The sequence below is a fragment of the Anser cygnoides genome, chromosome 17 (genome assembly GCF_040182565.1).
Source record: "Anser cygnoides isolate HZ-2024a breed goose chromosome 17, Taihu_goose_T2T_genome, whole genome shotgun sequence".
Taxonomy (NCBI): domain Eukaryota; kingdom Metazoa; phylum Chordata; class Aves; order Anseriformes; family Anatidae; genus Anser; species Anser cygnoides.
Window position 1 is genome coordinate 9,841,234 of NC_089889.1, and position 14,975 is coordinate 9,856,208.

The 14,975-nt window shown below is 48.4% G+C and overlaps 1 protein-coding gene across 2 annotated transcripts in view; it reads left to right on the top strand.

Annotated features, from left to right (window-relative positions):
- Positions 1–3,139: 3,139 nt before the first annotated feature.
- The window catches only part of DGCR2 (DiGeorge syndrome critical region gene 2), a 49,300-nt gene continuing 37,464 nt past the window's right edge, over positions 3,140–14,975 (top strand). Inside the window, exon 1 of one of the 2 annotated variants that reach the window (XM_048063936.2) lies at positions 3,140–3,503. In XM_048063936.2, coding sequence (XP_047919893.1) covers positions 3,425–3,503 — 79 coding nt within the window. In that variant the 5' untranslated portion in view covers positions 3,140–3,424. The remainder of the gene's footprint in view (positions 3,504–14,975) is intronic. The other variant, XM_048063937.2, reaches the window with a different exon arrangement.

Consider the following 14,975-nt stretch of genomic DNA (forward strand, 5'->3'; position numbering starts at 1 on the left):
TTTTCAGCTTCCATGTGTCTGACTTCAAAGACTTGATGGCGATGGGAACAGCACAGGGCTAGGGACAATCGTGCAGTCCCCCAGCATGGATAACAACAGCCTTCTGAAGAACTGAAGCAGTACCTCCGACAGCCAGACTGGGGCTTTTAAAAACTTTTTTCCTCCCTTTCTTTGAAACTTCTGACTAATCATTATAATTAACCAGAAGGATGAAGAGCAGTTTTAACCATTTGGAGCCGTGCATGTTCCAGTAAGAGCTGATCTCTGTGAGACCAGCACTTTTGCTGGAGAAGCACCGAGCACCTTTTGAGCAGGAAGCAGGCGTAGCCACGTGTGTGCCCTTCCTGCACCACGCCTGAGTACAGGACAGCCTGTGTAACACTTGGCAGTCTTGACGTTTGCTATAATCAGGTGACGTTTTACCCAGGGAATATCCGTGGAAATTTTTAGGCAGCTCTTTGAGCAGTGCCTGCAGACCTGTGTAAGGTGCGGGATGTTTGCCTTGCTTGTCCTGGTGGAGAGCTTCCTCTCGCGCAGTTTCCGCTGCCACTTCCAAAACTAACGTCCCTGAACAGGAAACCCTTCCAAGTGAATAGACTTTTTATAGTGCACCTTGTAAAAAGGAACTGATCAATATGGCTTTGCTAGGGTTTGTGACTGCATGAAATGAACAGGTTTTGGTTTCTTTAATTTGGAAATAACTGAGGGCTGAGTTTTTCTTGAGGTAAACAAACAAAAACTTCTCAGATGTTCAGAAATGAATGTACAGAGCATCTGTTTACTAATGTGTCCATGTTTTCAGTGACCCTTAAAGACCAAACCGGATAAATAACTATGAAGTTCTTAGGTAACATTTTATTTATTTCAGTGTTCTGACAATCAATGTCCCTAGTTAATAGGTGATGCTCACACGCAGAAGGATTTCTTTGCTCAGAAAAGCCTTGGCTGAATGCTTCCTAGCATTTCAGGCTAGTTGTGCTCATACCAGGATGTGGCGAGCTCACAGAATAACATGTAGACAAATGGGGTATCCAAGAATTGTTAGTTTTGTATCGTGCAATTCATGCTCAAAAGCAGATTGCAGTAAATATCTTGTGGGACAGTGTTGGTTCTGTCGTCCCTGGAGTGAATTAACCTACACAACCTTACTAACATCCTAGTCTTGATTCTGCCAGATTGAAGGGCCTTTATGTATTTGCTAGAACTATAATTTATTTTCAGTGAAAGGCTATAAAACTGGATCTCTTGAAGGCTATGGAGTGCTCTTCAGATGGGCTATTCCTGTAACACTCGCTTTGATGTCTTGTCTCCGCTTCCTGCTGCAGTCGCAAGCACCCCGTTATCTGTAATTAAGGAATCAGTGGGCTCTTTGTTGCCAGATTTTTTTGGTACTGTAGCACTAGCAGATAATGTGCTTTACATGGCCAAATCAAAAGTGGAAAAAAAACCAGCTTGTTGTTGATGACTTCTTACTTCTTTTTTTCTGAGCGTTGTTTTTCTTCTTACGTGCGAGGCCCAAGCACGCTTCCCCCCTCAGCTGAAATAAGAGGCAGAGCACTTGCAGAGCTACGGAGGCTGTCGGCAGTGAGCGACGCTGCGAGGGGCCACTGCTGGTGTGCAAGGAATCGTGGTGGCCCCCGTGGAGCTGGGGCTGTGGCCCGAGGTGGGGCTGTAACGTCAGTGCCGACGTTACAGGGTCTGTGTGGGAAGGGGCAGCCCGGGGCTCGGCTCCTTGCGGGGAAGGAGCCGGTGAGGGATCACTGCACAAGGGCTTCTTGTTTGCGTAAGTGGGAAGAAAAACTGGGGCATTCTGGCTCTTCAGCAGTGTTGGTTTTGGCAAGGGCAGGTTGTAATTGTTAGAGAAAGTTAAGAGAACCATTACTGAGCAGCCAGCAAGGATCAGGATGACTTGCTGGAGGTAGGAGCCAGGCCCGGTGCCTTAAAGCAGCACGGGGTGGCATGGGGCTGACAGGGGCTGCAGCCTGGCCCCACAGCTCTGCTCCTGCCATGGTGTGGTTGGGGCTCTGCGCTGCTTCCTCCTGCCCTGGAGGTTTAGCACAGACGGGAAGCTGCGGTTGGAAATACTTGGTTATTTTGGAGTACTGGGCTGTTTCTCTGCAATAATAAGGGAAATGAATCCAGTCAGTCAGGGGAGGGGGAGATGATGCCATGACTGCTTCCTCCTATTTGCATTCCTCGTCCCTTGGTTATTGGGTCCCAGCCTCTGCTGCTGGCTGCCCCTGGCCCCCCAGCAGCTGACCTGCAGCCCCTGGCCCCACTTCTGCTGGGGCACCTTGGGCTGTTCTGTAGTCCCTGGGTGCAAAGCCAGGGCAGAGCAGCCCCGGCATCTCCTGGATCACTGCTCCCACGCCATGCTCACCCCAGGGCCATGCCCAGGCTCCAGGTGAGGTGGGCTTGGGGGCTCCAGCTGACTTTGGGGACGAATTTGCCAACCTGGTGGGCTTGGAACTGCCTCTACCCACGGCATCACAGGGCATGTGTGCCTTCAAGGGGAGGATGTGCTCATGCCTCGGCTCCCCATGAATGCTCAGTTCACGGCAGGGCCTGGCAGCGCACGGAACTTCAGAAGGGCTCGTGGCCTAAAGCCTCCCGCTGTGTGCCCCCAGCCCCATTGGGCCCCGGGGGGCTCCAGCTGCTGCCCCCCCCGGGACAGCGCTGCCAGGCCTGGGCTGGGGCTCGCCGGGTGAGAAGCGGCCGGGGCCTCGGCTTCACCCGGCACAGGCGGCGGGGTGTTATTTCATTTAACCCTCGTCTGCGCCTACTTATAATTAAATCTTAATTAAAAATAAATAAATAATTTTAAAAAGCACCAGCTCTGCTTTCGGCTGCACCCCCCCAGGCACCATCACAGCTTTGGGTGCCCCCCCCCCGGCCATCACCCCCCGTTCTGGGTGCCCCCCCCCCCCCCGCTGCCCCCGGTTTCGGCCGCCCTCCCCCCGCCCCCTCCCGGGGCCGTTCCGCGCCCCGCAGCCCCCCCCGAGCCCCCTCCCAGCCCTCAGTGGGCGTGGCCACGCGCAGGCCCCGCCCCTCCGCGCCGCCGATTGGCCGGGAGGGGGCGTGGCGGCGGCGGAGCGGGGCGGGAGGCGGCGGGGGGGGGGGGGGAAGGCGGCGGGGAGGCGCGGCCGCCATCTTGTGCGTCGCCGGAGCCAGGCGAGCGGCCCGCGGCGCGGCGCCGCCCCGACCTCCGCGCTCCCCGCCGCCGCAGCCAGGGCCGCCCGCTCCCGCCCGGGGGCGGCGGCGGACGGGGCGGGGAAGAGCTCGGTGCGGCCCGGGGGCCCGCGGTGGCGACGGTGGTGGCGGCGGCGGCGGCTCCTCCTCCTCCTCCTCCTCCTGCCCTTCCTCCCGCCTCTCGTCGCCCCGCGGCTTTGTGGCGCTGCGCCGGGGGAGGATGAACGGAGGATAAATGGTGCCCAAAGCGGACAGCGGCACCTTCCTCCTGCTCTTCCTGCTGGTGCTGAGCATCACCGAGCCGCTGCGGCCAGGTAGGGGCGGTGGGGCCGGGCCTTCCTCCCTCCTCCTCCTCCTCCTCCTCCTCCGCTGCCCCCGGTGCGGCTCCGGGGGGCTCGGCGGAGCCGGGCACGGAGCTGGCCGCAGCCGGGGAGTTGTGCCCCGAGCTGGGCTCCTGCCGAGCTCCGTGCCCCTCAAAGCGTGTAGGTGAGATGCTTGGGGGAGTGGCAGCGCCCGTGCTGGCTGAAGGTGGCTTCTTTTTATTTGGGTAGGAGTCGGGAAGTTGGAAAGCTGAGGTGGAGCGCTGTATGGCCCTGCAGTTAATTAGCAGGGGAGATGCGGCGTGATTAAGTTGTCAGGTGCTCCTTGCTTACCCGCTGCTGTGCTGCGGGCCCCGGGTGTGTGCCACGCTGAGACCCCAGCTCGCCTCCGTGACTAACACCTCCTGGAGTAACGCTTCGAGGGGGAACCAGCGATAACCCCCAGAGTGCCCCGCTTTCCAAGTGACGTTTGATTATGCCAAAAAGAAAAACCTTGTGGCATCTCGGTTCTTGTGTCATCTTCCCACTTCTCTTTTCACTTCTTCACTTCTTTCCTTCTTCGAATTTGATGGTGAAATTCACGCGGCAGGCATGGTGGTTTGAAACGTTGAGACTATTAACTTTCCAGAAATGATTGGTGTTTGTTGGCTGAGAACTCCTACTTTTCCAACTCTGTCGCTCGGTTCAAGTTTCTCCTTGGGTGCTGAGCTCCCTCGAAGTTTGGCAGAGCTCTCGCCCGTCTCCGGCTGCTCCTGCCAAAGAGAATCGATAGCCGGAGCGTGGGGCGGCTTTGCAGGTTTGGAAGCTGTCCTCCCATTGCAAAGCGAGATTACTCCTGGGTGATCCTCACCCTTGGTAAATAGGAAGGTAAGAGCGGTGGCGTTCCTCTGGTAGCTTTGAAATTCCCTCGTCCTTTCTCTTCAAAATAACTTTTATGACCCAAACCAATAAAACATAACAGTGTTAGTGAAGTGTGCTCCAGCAAGTTCTCAGTACGGCTGAAACACAATTGGGTCAGTGTAGGCAGCCTCGCTGAAATAACTAACTTCGATGTTGAAACTGCTGCGTGTGTGACTTGCTTTGTTTTATCTTGTTTTTTTGGCACCGTTGGCAGCGCAGTGTGTATATATAGGGCTCATGATGTGCGCTTAAGTAGCCAAAAAAAAAAGTTGCTAACCTAGCTAGTATTGTTACAGCTAGAGGCTTATATGTGGGAGAAGATACTATATGAAACTGATTTCAGGCGAATTCCTATATAGCTGACACCAAGTGCTACGGAGAGCCAAACTTCTAGCTGGAAACGTTCAGCAGAGATTCATGGTTTTGTGTCTTTTTACAGGTGGGTAGGTTTGGCCCTGACCCCCGAGGTATGGAATTGGGCATTGTAGCCTCCTAGAAGCTAGAAAATGGTACTTTCCGTGCTGTGTCAGAACGGTTATTGCTCCAGCATGGTATCAAATGTCAGTTAGCAGGTGATGCGTGGTGGAGGAAGACAAGTTTTTCATTGAATTTTGCTCCTTCAAGGTGAATGTTTTTTTTTCACTGTTGCTCTAATATATCTGCTTTGGAGATCTGTGGTCTTGTAGCTACACTGGCAGAAACATCCTGCTTGTAAACATACCCCAGCTGTCATCCTCTCAGGTTGTACAACACTGGCTTTGAAACCTGTAGCATTAGGATTCCTCTGCAGCAGCTCCATATGCATCACTTGAACCTTGCTCGAGCCATATGTACGTGCACGGTTACGCGTGGAACCATATGTCAGGTACGAACCTCAATTCACCTTCGTGTGAAGTAATGCAGCCACGTGCAGCGTGGCATCTGGAACTCAGTGCTGTTAGAGGAATTTCCAAATTCCTTCTGGGATGCCCTCGCCCATCCTGTTTACTGGAGCGCCCTGCTTGAGCTGTCCGTGGTGATGCCTGTCCTCCTGGGGACTGCCGTGAGCTCGGGTCGTCTCTCCGAGGTGACCCTCGTGTCCCTCTGCCAAGGTTTGCTTTTAACTTGCTTTGCTTACCACCTCAAATAGATCACCTGTTTAGCAGATTAAATAGTGTTGGGGTTTATCCTGAGATAAAAGGTGCAAATAGGGAAAATCTGGTTCATGCAAGGATGCGCAGAACCAAATTTCCCATTTTAAACAACGATAATGGTAGTGAAGTCTCCCTTGTCTCTTCTGGGCAAGTGCATGGATTTCTTCACAAAGAGTTAGAATAGCGCTTGGAATTTATTTTTCCCAGTGGTGTTTGTTTTTCTTCCTGCTTCTTTAAACCTGTGTATTGTAGCAACTGTCTTACTGGTTTACAAAGGATGCCTGCAGCTTGCTTAACTTAAATCTGTACTTGGAGCTATCAAACGAGTGCTGCAGAGTGATGGGAGGTTTTATGTACTCGGAGATGAATGTGTAGTCCCTTCACAATTCAGTCCCAGCGAATCAGGCACCTCTTTGTACTTCCATGTTAATTTGACACTAGCTTTGTATCCATGTTCTTGCTGTGCTCTTCAGATAAATAAAACCTTCTTTTAAGCCTCCTCAACTGTAGTATCTTTTCAGGCGAGTTGAAAGGCAGTGAGTTTACAGGAACCTATTTTTTCTGCATTTAGGGTGAGATAGTTTATCTCCTAATTTATTAAAAACTAATTTACATTTCCTTTCTTTGTGGATTTTTCTGTCTTGATTACAAAAGTCAGTTTTGCACTGTTACCATCACTAACATCAGGTATATCATCAGCACTAGCTGTGGAGATGCAGATTCCTAAAGGTACCGTGGGCAGTTACATTTTTCTGAGCCCATGGGCTTTTAATGGTAATTTTGTGCCTTTGAGAATCTCAGCTTGGATGTGTTTGTCCCAGAGTCTCTCTTTCCCTTTTCTTTCCCTTTCTGTTTTGACCACCAACTGTTCATTTTGGCTACTGGTCTGCTTTATAATGCGTTGCTGCAAGTTCTTTTTTGTTTTTTAGTAGAGCATTTCTCCTTAGCTGGCGTTACTCATTATCTTTGGAAGCTGCTAATGTGGAGTTGAATGTGTCAGACCTTTGCAACTATACGGGTGTACAGGGAAAGACTGCCGTAATGTTTCTTTTAAACAGTGACTAAATTGACTGTATCTGGTGTTCAGACGCTTGTTTGAGCTCTTCACCATGGTGGGGTTTGGCTTAATACCTTTTCCGGGACACCTCAAAACATCTGCTTCAGGTTATTGAACTGAGAGCTGTTGCTTTTAGGTAAAGAAGTATTTCAGGGATGTTTTAACTGAATCGCAGTAAACTGTACTGGTGCCAGACTGGATTTAGACACTCTTGCGTTTCTGTCAGTTGTCTAAAAAGCATCAGAGGTTGAAATCATTAAGAATTCAGTTCTGTAGTACAGTTTGAGGATGCGTAAGAAGTTCCTGTCAACATCCCATCACACAACTGAAAAGCAAAGGTTTGGGGGTCTTTATGTAATCTTAGGAGCTTAAACAGTCTGAGATGATCCAGACGGCACATTTTAGTGTTTAGAGGATTAATTAAGATCATCATCGCTAACGACAATAACTTGTTTTCATGTTTCTCTAACAAGATACTGCTGCTTGCTAATGGAAAACACTTAAACGTGGTCAGGCTTTATATTGGATTTTGTAATAGTGGTTTAGTACAGAAGCTTGTGAATGTAGGTCATTGGGCTCTCTTGTTAGAGCATTTACCAGGCAGCTAAAAGCCAATTGAGTTCTCCTTCTTGCAGCTTTTTTTCTCCACTTCAAAGCTGGCTGGAGGAAGTAATTCCATGACCTAAGTTTTGTTTCTAAAAAATCTGGCGCAACTTATCTGATGGGCAACGTACAGAACAATTTGCCGGAGCGAGATGTCTCATTACACAGCCCCAAAACCTTGGCTATAAGCTGGCACATCTCACGTGCCATGGGGCTCGTGCGGGGCTGGCAGTGTGCGGGGGCTCGCCGGCACGGTGCTGGTGCTGCTGCTCGGCCCGTAGGTGTGGGGCTGAAACACAGCGCGGCTCCTGGGGATAGAAGTCCAGACACACCCGCAATAAAACTGGTATGCTCTGCTGGAATTTGTCTGGTTTTTACTAATTATATTGCATTAGTTAATTCAGCGGAGGACTCAGTCATTAGACATGACCTAGGCACAGCCTTCCTCTGCTCTGAAGAGATTTCATCAGCAAGCAAATGGAAACCCTCATTTTGCTTTCTGTTCACTGCCTCGACCTTAGAGAAAGCCGTGGTGAGTGGTATTTATTCTGTTCCAGGTTCTTGTAGTCCCTGTCTCTGTGTTCAGCTGGATTCCCAGGTGAGGGCTCCGTGATGTGAGACAGCTATTTTTTTTTTTTATTGCTCCTCAGTCGGTGTTGCTGGAAGTAGGCCTGCCCCCTCACCAAGCCCCCTGTTTTTCAGCCTGCCAGTTATTGTTTTTTCCCTCCTCCTGTTACGTATCAGCGTTCTCTTTTCCTGGTGTTTCAGGGCTCTGCTGCTTGCTGTTGTTACGAGCTGCGAAGCGAGGGTGATGGATTTGACAACTCTTCCTTGCAGCTGCTACCAGTGTAGTGGGGACAAGGCAGGCAGTACCAGGCCTCATTAGCAGGTCTGATGTTTTAGGACTGGTAATTCCTGGTGTTAATGGTTGAGCAAACTTTGGGGCGCAAGTGGGCTTGCTGCTAGCTGTGGCTGCAGAGTAAAGGAGGAGAAAGGAGTTTGTAGACAGAGGGCAGTTTGTGTGTGTGGGTTGGGTTCTCAGGGGCAGAAAGGGAACTCTGACAGACGTGGCTTCTGTGTCCCCGTGGTAGATTCGGGAGTAGACAAAGATGAGGCCAGAGCACAGGAGTGGCAGAGCACAGACCGCTGCTGCAGCCTCTCTGGTTGTCAGAGTGCCCTGTGTTCCTCTAGTGCCAGGGGAATGGCACAGCTCGATCCAAGAGTTAAGGGCTTCAGGTACTAAGAACGAAAGATGTGAAATCCCCCAGTGAATGTCAGAAAACCCACTGAGGCTTCAATGAACTATTCCGTCTCCTGGAATTAATTTAGGGCTGGTTTTGGTGTTGAATTGTAATGCAAGAGTGGTAGCTGTCTCTAGAATTGGTCTTTGGGTAATGCCCGAGTCTCTGCTGTTGGTTTTTTTTTTTAAATGTGATTTCTTGCAACTTTTATGAAGTTTCATTTCACTCTGTGGGGTGCTCATAAATAACTTGTGCCATGACTAGCAGGAGTTCCCATTCTGCTCCCGAGTGTCACGCAACAGAGCACGGAACGGAGGGGGTGGCGATAACCGCACGCCTTCCTTTGTGTCCCGGTGTCCCGCAGTGAGTGAGGGTGGTAGCGCGGGCTGCTAGAGCCTCGTGGCCAGGAGGGGTGCTGAGAGATGAGGCAGTCCCCCCGACCGTCCCAACACAAAATCTCGGCACAGGCAGTTCCCAGAGGATAACTAACTGTCTAGCACATTTTTAATGATTTCCTGTGACAGAGTCTGAACAGCAGATTCCTTTGGTAAAGCTACTTGCCAATCTGTTGCTCATCCTGCAGTCGCAGCATATTATCCCTGTCTAAATACAGTACTGCACACGTATCTCTGCGCGGCAGCTTTAAAGAACAGTTTGCCAGTTTCCCAAGCCCATCCTGGTGCCGGGGCCACCGGTGTTTAATCAGTGATGGTCCTTCCTGTCCTTGCTCCAGCCTGCCTGCCTCTCCGCAGAGGGTTTAGGTACCACCACGGGTCAGACACAACCCCTGGCATGGTTGCGCTGATGGTACGGTTTGTGGGCAACCTGCCGAGAATCGAGGAGAAATCTGCATCATTTGGTTAAGTCACTGATGAGCTGTAGCGAGTGAGTTTTCAAACAACTCAGCGACTGAGTTGCTTGAAAACGCGAGTTCAGGATTAACCTTTAATCCGCATTCCCCAAACTGTCAAACCCTCTGGCACGGTGTGGTTTCCCATGAAACTTTCAGTGTTATTTTTGTGCTAGAGGGTCAGCCTGCTGATGCTGTGTTTGATAACAGCATCTTAACGATGTTGGTTATACGGAGCTCCTAAGGAGGTTGTTGTCAGCGTTTGCCTACTGATCGGGTTATTGAGAAATACAAATTTTCTTAAGCTTAATGGGAATTGATAGTTGCCTCATTAACAGTAGCTAAACAGCATAATGTTCAGCTTCCTAGTTAATTAAAATTAAACTTGGTTGATCTAACTGTAAATTTAGTTTCCACTGTTTATTGACTGGTGCCTGACAGCCGTCAGCTAGCTCTGTGCACGGAAAGGTGGGTTCAGCTCTGGGTGAGTTATGTGACTCTTCGACTGCACTTAGGTTTTCCCTGCTTTTTTGTGCTTTAACTTACCAATTTTCTTCTTGTTGTACTTTAATTCATTAGCTCTATTTCCTGTGTTGTATCCTCTCCTTCATATATTCCTCCTGTGCTATGCTTCTTTGTTCCTCTCCCTCTTTGGGCCAAATTACTTGGGGTGCACGGTGAGGCTATGTGGGGACCAAAGCTGGTAGAAAAAAAGGCACAAAGTGCCATGTCTTGCAGAGGGATGAGCAGTCTCCGTCCTGGCCGCAGCTGTGTTTCCCTGCGGCAGCCTGGGTGCTGTGATTGAAGTGCCAAAGTGTCCCCAGGGCTGCGTTTTGACTCGGGTCTGCGCGTGGGAGCGGGCAGCCGGGGGGCTGGAGCCGAGCATGGGGGGGCTGGAGCTGAGCACGGCCTTGGCACGGGCAGCAGGGAGGGATTTTATGCAGCTCTGGGTGAGTGTTGTCCTGCAGCGTTTATATTTATGGATTTGCTTTGTCTGTGCTCATATTTTGTTAGTGATTTGAGTAGAAAGGATTTCTTCTGCCTTAAGAGCGACGTGTTTTGTTCTGTACATTTTAAAAGCAAACAAAAAAACCAAATCGTCCAGCTTCTGATGCCTGCTTGGTTTGAGTTTGTGCACTTTGCCTTGTGTATGCCACACTTGTAAAACACGTTACAACTTTTTTTATTCTAGGACTAGTTAAAACTGCGGTTGTTTTATTTCTGAATTTGTAAAATTGTTACGCCTAAATTGCTCTTTACTGACTAAAGTGCAGTAACACAGAGGTACTGCATTACTGAGGTCTTGGAACGAATGATGAAAAGCTGGCTGAACTGGGAATCTTGCAGCAGTGGCAGCCAAGTGCAAAGACTTATTCAGAAGCACCCCCCAGTTCTGGTGGTAGAGCAGAGAGAAATCGCCCAAGGATGCTGCATTGTGTAAGTGCTCATCTGTGGCTTTCTAAGCATAAGAGGGTGGGATGTGAGTAATTTTTCTGTTGATGTGGCAGCTAAAAAATGGCAAAGCCGAAGTTCTGTGCTGCGGTACCTGACACGTTTGCATAATGGAAGCGGGTCGAGGAGCTGCAGGACGCTGGCAGTGCGACAGCAGGCAGAAGGCGTGGGGAGCGATCCGCTGCTCCGAACGGGTCGGGCGGCTCTTTGAGAATGCATTGCACTTCTGTTTGCTGACTTCTGATGGAAGCTGAGGGTTTTGATATATGAAACTCCTCTCCAGGTACTGTGACTGCGGAGTAAAGCAGCACGCGGTCTCTCACACCGCGGACACACGCACCAGGGGCTAGCACTGGCTGCATTCCTGTCGTGTTCGGCTCTGCCGGAGCGCTGGAATGCTATTCAAGGCACGAGCCATTTGCTCCAGTACATGACAGCTTCTGCACCAGCTACTTTGCAAAGGATAAAATGTGTTTTCAGTATCTGAGGTCAGAATGTTTCTGTGTATCAAATTTTTGCTTTCAAGTGTTCTGGGCACTTGATCCTCAAGTCTGGTGCAAGATGTGAAGGGAAAAAATAAAGCAGGAGCAAAAGCTTTTTTAGTGTGGGCTGCATTTGAATAGTGCTCATGCATATAGATCATAGGATCGTAGAATATCCCATGTTGGAAGGGACCCTCGAGGATCATCGAGTCCAACTCCTGGCTGCGCACAGGACCACCCAAAAATCAGACCGTGTGTCTGAGAGCATTGTCCAAATGCTTCTGTGGTGCACTTACCCTGCTGGGCAGTTTCCTGTCTCCCTTAATTCTTAAATTCTTGTTTAAGACCATGACCTTTAGGGCCCTGGAAGGGGCTTCTTCCATGATCATTTGGTTTTAAAATTAAGAAACGGGGTTAGTTTTTGGAGAACAGTGTGATTGAAAATGCCTGACTTCATAGGTAGAATTTTGTTACCTATTTGTTTGGCATTAAAGACTATCGCAGCAAGGTATTCTAAGTACACGCTTGACCTTAAATTGTGCGCTTTCATTGAATTTGTTTGGACTGAAAGTTGAAGGATATGTTTAAAAGCTTCTGAATCCTGTACTGGAAAAAGATGTTGTGACATTAGCTCTTCTGTTTTCCTGCAAAGTAGAAACATGTGTTGTCTTGTTGGAAGTAAATGGGGCTGCTTCCTAATACTCCCGGAATCTGGCAATTCCTACTTTCAGTTTAATGGTGGCTACAAATTAGCCTTGATTGCTCTGATAGATGAAACACGATAACAGCAACTCAAGAACTGAGTACTCTTCTTGTTGAAACCTGACGTAAAGAAAATACTCATGTAGTTCATGTAAAACTTTGGATTTAAGTTTTCCTCTCCTCTATGGAAAACTCTTGTCTCTGTAGAGTAACTGTTGTTTTCTTGCTATTTTTTTTACGCCTACAGTTTATTTGGTCATGGGGAATACTCTTTCCCTGGTGATCCTTCTTAAGTGGAAACAAAGCTTTGCGTAAGAACAAATATTGTACTTTAGCTGTTACTCCAGAATGGCATGATAGCATGTGTACTTTTCTAACCCTGAGGATGTGGTTGTTTGGAGGAGGAGAGGAGCTACTCTAACATGTTTAGCCTTTTTTTGTGTAGTTTTAGGTGGGCACCTACCAGGTTATAAGATATAGCAGTGCTGTCTGGATGGCTTCTATCAGGAGATTTCCTAGATCTCTTTTGAGGGGCGTTCCAGCAAGCATCACCTGCACAGACTGTCAAAGAATGGTGCTTGTATGCAAATACCTCTGATCCCCAGCCTGCTCCTTGGGGGGCTGCTGGCTCTGCTGTGTGGTTTTCCAGTCCCAGGTGGCTCTGGGCATGCTGGAGGTCGCACCGGTGGAGGAGCAGTCCGGATGTCTTCTGTGAGGAAAGAGGTGCGGGTCATGCTGCCGAGCTTTTGAAGGCAGAGCTGAGGACATGATGCTTTTTCCTTGTTCAGAATAACCCCAGCTTTGTGGAAAAAAACCTGAAAATGTCCAAGAAGGGTCTATGTACATAGATAAAGATTTTAAAGTATTTAGATGCATGGCAATATGAGGATCTTGGCATAAAATCTGTTTTCAGAAGGTGAGGCTTTGAGGTGTGAGGACTGGGGATGGAACCAGGATGTAGCTAAGCCGAGGCACCCAAATAGCCACGTCGGTTTGAGTATTTGTGGTGTACGTGGGATAATCTGTCTGTCCTGACCTGAGGGTGTGGACTGTAAGGGGCAAAGTCAGTTTTTTATGGTGCTTTTTTCTTTAACAGAATCGATGAATTGTTGAGCATTTCACTACTGGTATCTTTCTAATGGATTTTTTGTCTGTTGCTGCATTTGTCAGGCAAATTAATGTGTCGTATGTGACTGTATTTAAGTTTTGTGTGAGGCATAGCGCTGTTTTCTGAATGTGCGTGAGCATGGTTCCTAAGTAATGGGGGCGCAAGAAAGCTGGACTCCAGCGGGCTCATTTCCCACGTCCCTAAACTTCCTCTGCTGTAGGAAACTCACCTGCCACCGCAGTGGAAAGGGGCAAAAATTAGGAGCTGCACGGGTTTAGGTCTCTTTTGTACTAAAACCTGAAGTCCCACCTCAGGTTTTACATACACATCACAAGTCCTGAACAAGGTTGTTAGTGTAGTGGAAATGTAGGCTTTAATTCTGGGCCATATGAAAGGTTTCTTGAGTACCTTTGGCTTTGTATTGAAAGCTTTCTTCTGTCAGTGCTGCATTTTGCTCTTCCTTTCTTCCTATCTACTTATTATCATAATATTGCAGTTTTTTAGGGAAAAAAAGCGAGCCAACCTGTTGCTTAGCTGCTACCCTCACTGTTAGGAAAATAAAATATTTTTCAGTCGATAGTGCTGCATCGCATAGTTCAGTCTTTCAGCTCAGTTCAAATAGCAAATTTGGTTTTGCTGTTTGGTTTTAGCAGTACTGGGGAATAGGGAACTAGATTTTTTTTTTTCTTTTTCAATCTTAGGAATAAGTAAGTGGCCACAGTGATGAAACACAAAGTCTGTATTTTCTAAGACCTAGGAAATCACAGCCAGGGTTCCCATTCAAGAAGCTCTGATGTTTTTGCTTTGGCTGAGTGCCGGGTCTCTCACACTGCCTAAGGTTGTGGTGTGTGTGTGTGTGTGTTTTCTTTTTTCTTTTTCTTTTTTTAAAATCCTTTCTGGCATTGAATCTACCCTGCAGACAAAGAGCAGACAATGAATCGGAGTGAATGACACTTGTGAGCAAGAAGAAACTGGGTCAGTTCCAAGCTCATGCAGGGTGTAGGTATGTTATCAAAGAGAGTGGGGGGGGACGAGGGGAAGTAGCCTGCTAATGTGCCTGAACGCGATGTAAAATCTTTTGATGGATCTTTAGGGTCATTCAGCATAACTTACTATGACAGAGCACTGAGTAGTACAGAATGGTCATTAGGGTTATTCATTAGGTTTCACAGCTTTCAGCTGGAGTGCTGTCAGTTTTAGTTCATGAAACTGCATGCTGAGGTCATGCAGAAAAATCAAATGCCTATAACATACACTTACTTTTGAATTTATAATACCATTTTGTAGGGACAAGTAAGGGCATAGTCTCTAATTTTGGGGTGCTGGAACTGAGAGGAGGTACTGGCTGTGTTTGGCTCTGTATGTATAGCACAGGGCGCTGTTGGTTCCCTGGGCTCTGTGCTGCGCCCAGTTGGGTGTTCATACTCCTGAACACACTTAGGCCATGACAAACCAAAGCTGTGTGACCCGAGGGTCGTGCTGAGGCACAATTTCAGTAGCATGGGTGAATGGGTGAGCGTTGCATCTTCTGTGGAGCTGATAGAGGTGCAGCACTCTGTGCTTCTGTAGGCTTTTAATCTGAAAAACAGTCAACAGAAATAATTTTACTGAGAAACTTTGTTCTATTGTTTCATCTATGGCATGAATAATTGTCTGATGGTGACTTGTGAGCTTCACAAACAATTTTCTTCTCTGAAAATAAGGTAGTTATCATACTCTGTTATCATACTTTGCTTTTTCCTACTGCAGCTTTGTTATAAAGTCCTGTATGTACCCTGCCACGCTGAGGGGTAGTGTAAGGGTGAATTTAAAGACAAGTAATGGAAGTAAGATTTGCCAGGTGACTTTAAGAAACCTGCCATGGGACGAATGGGTAGGGAAAATTTCTCTGATATGTAGCTGAGAGGAAATACCATTTAGGTACAACTTCATTTTCTG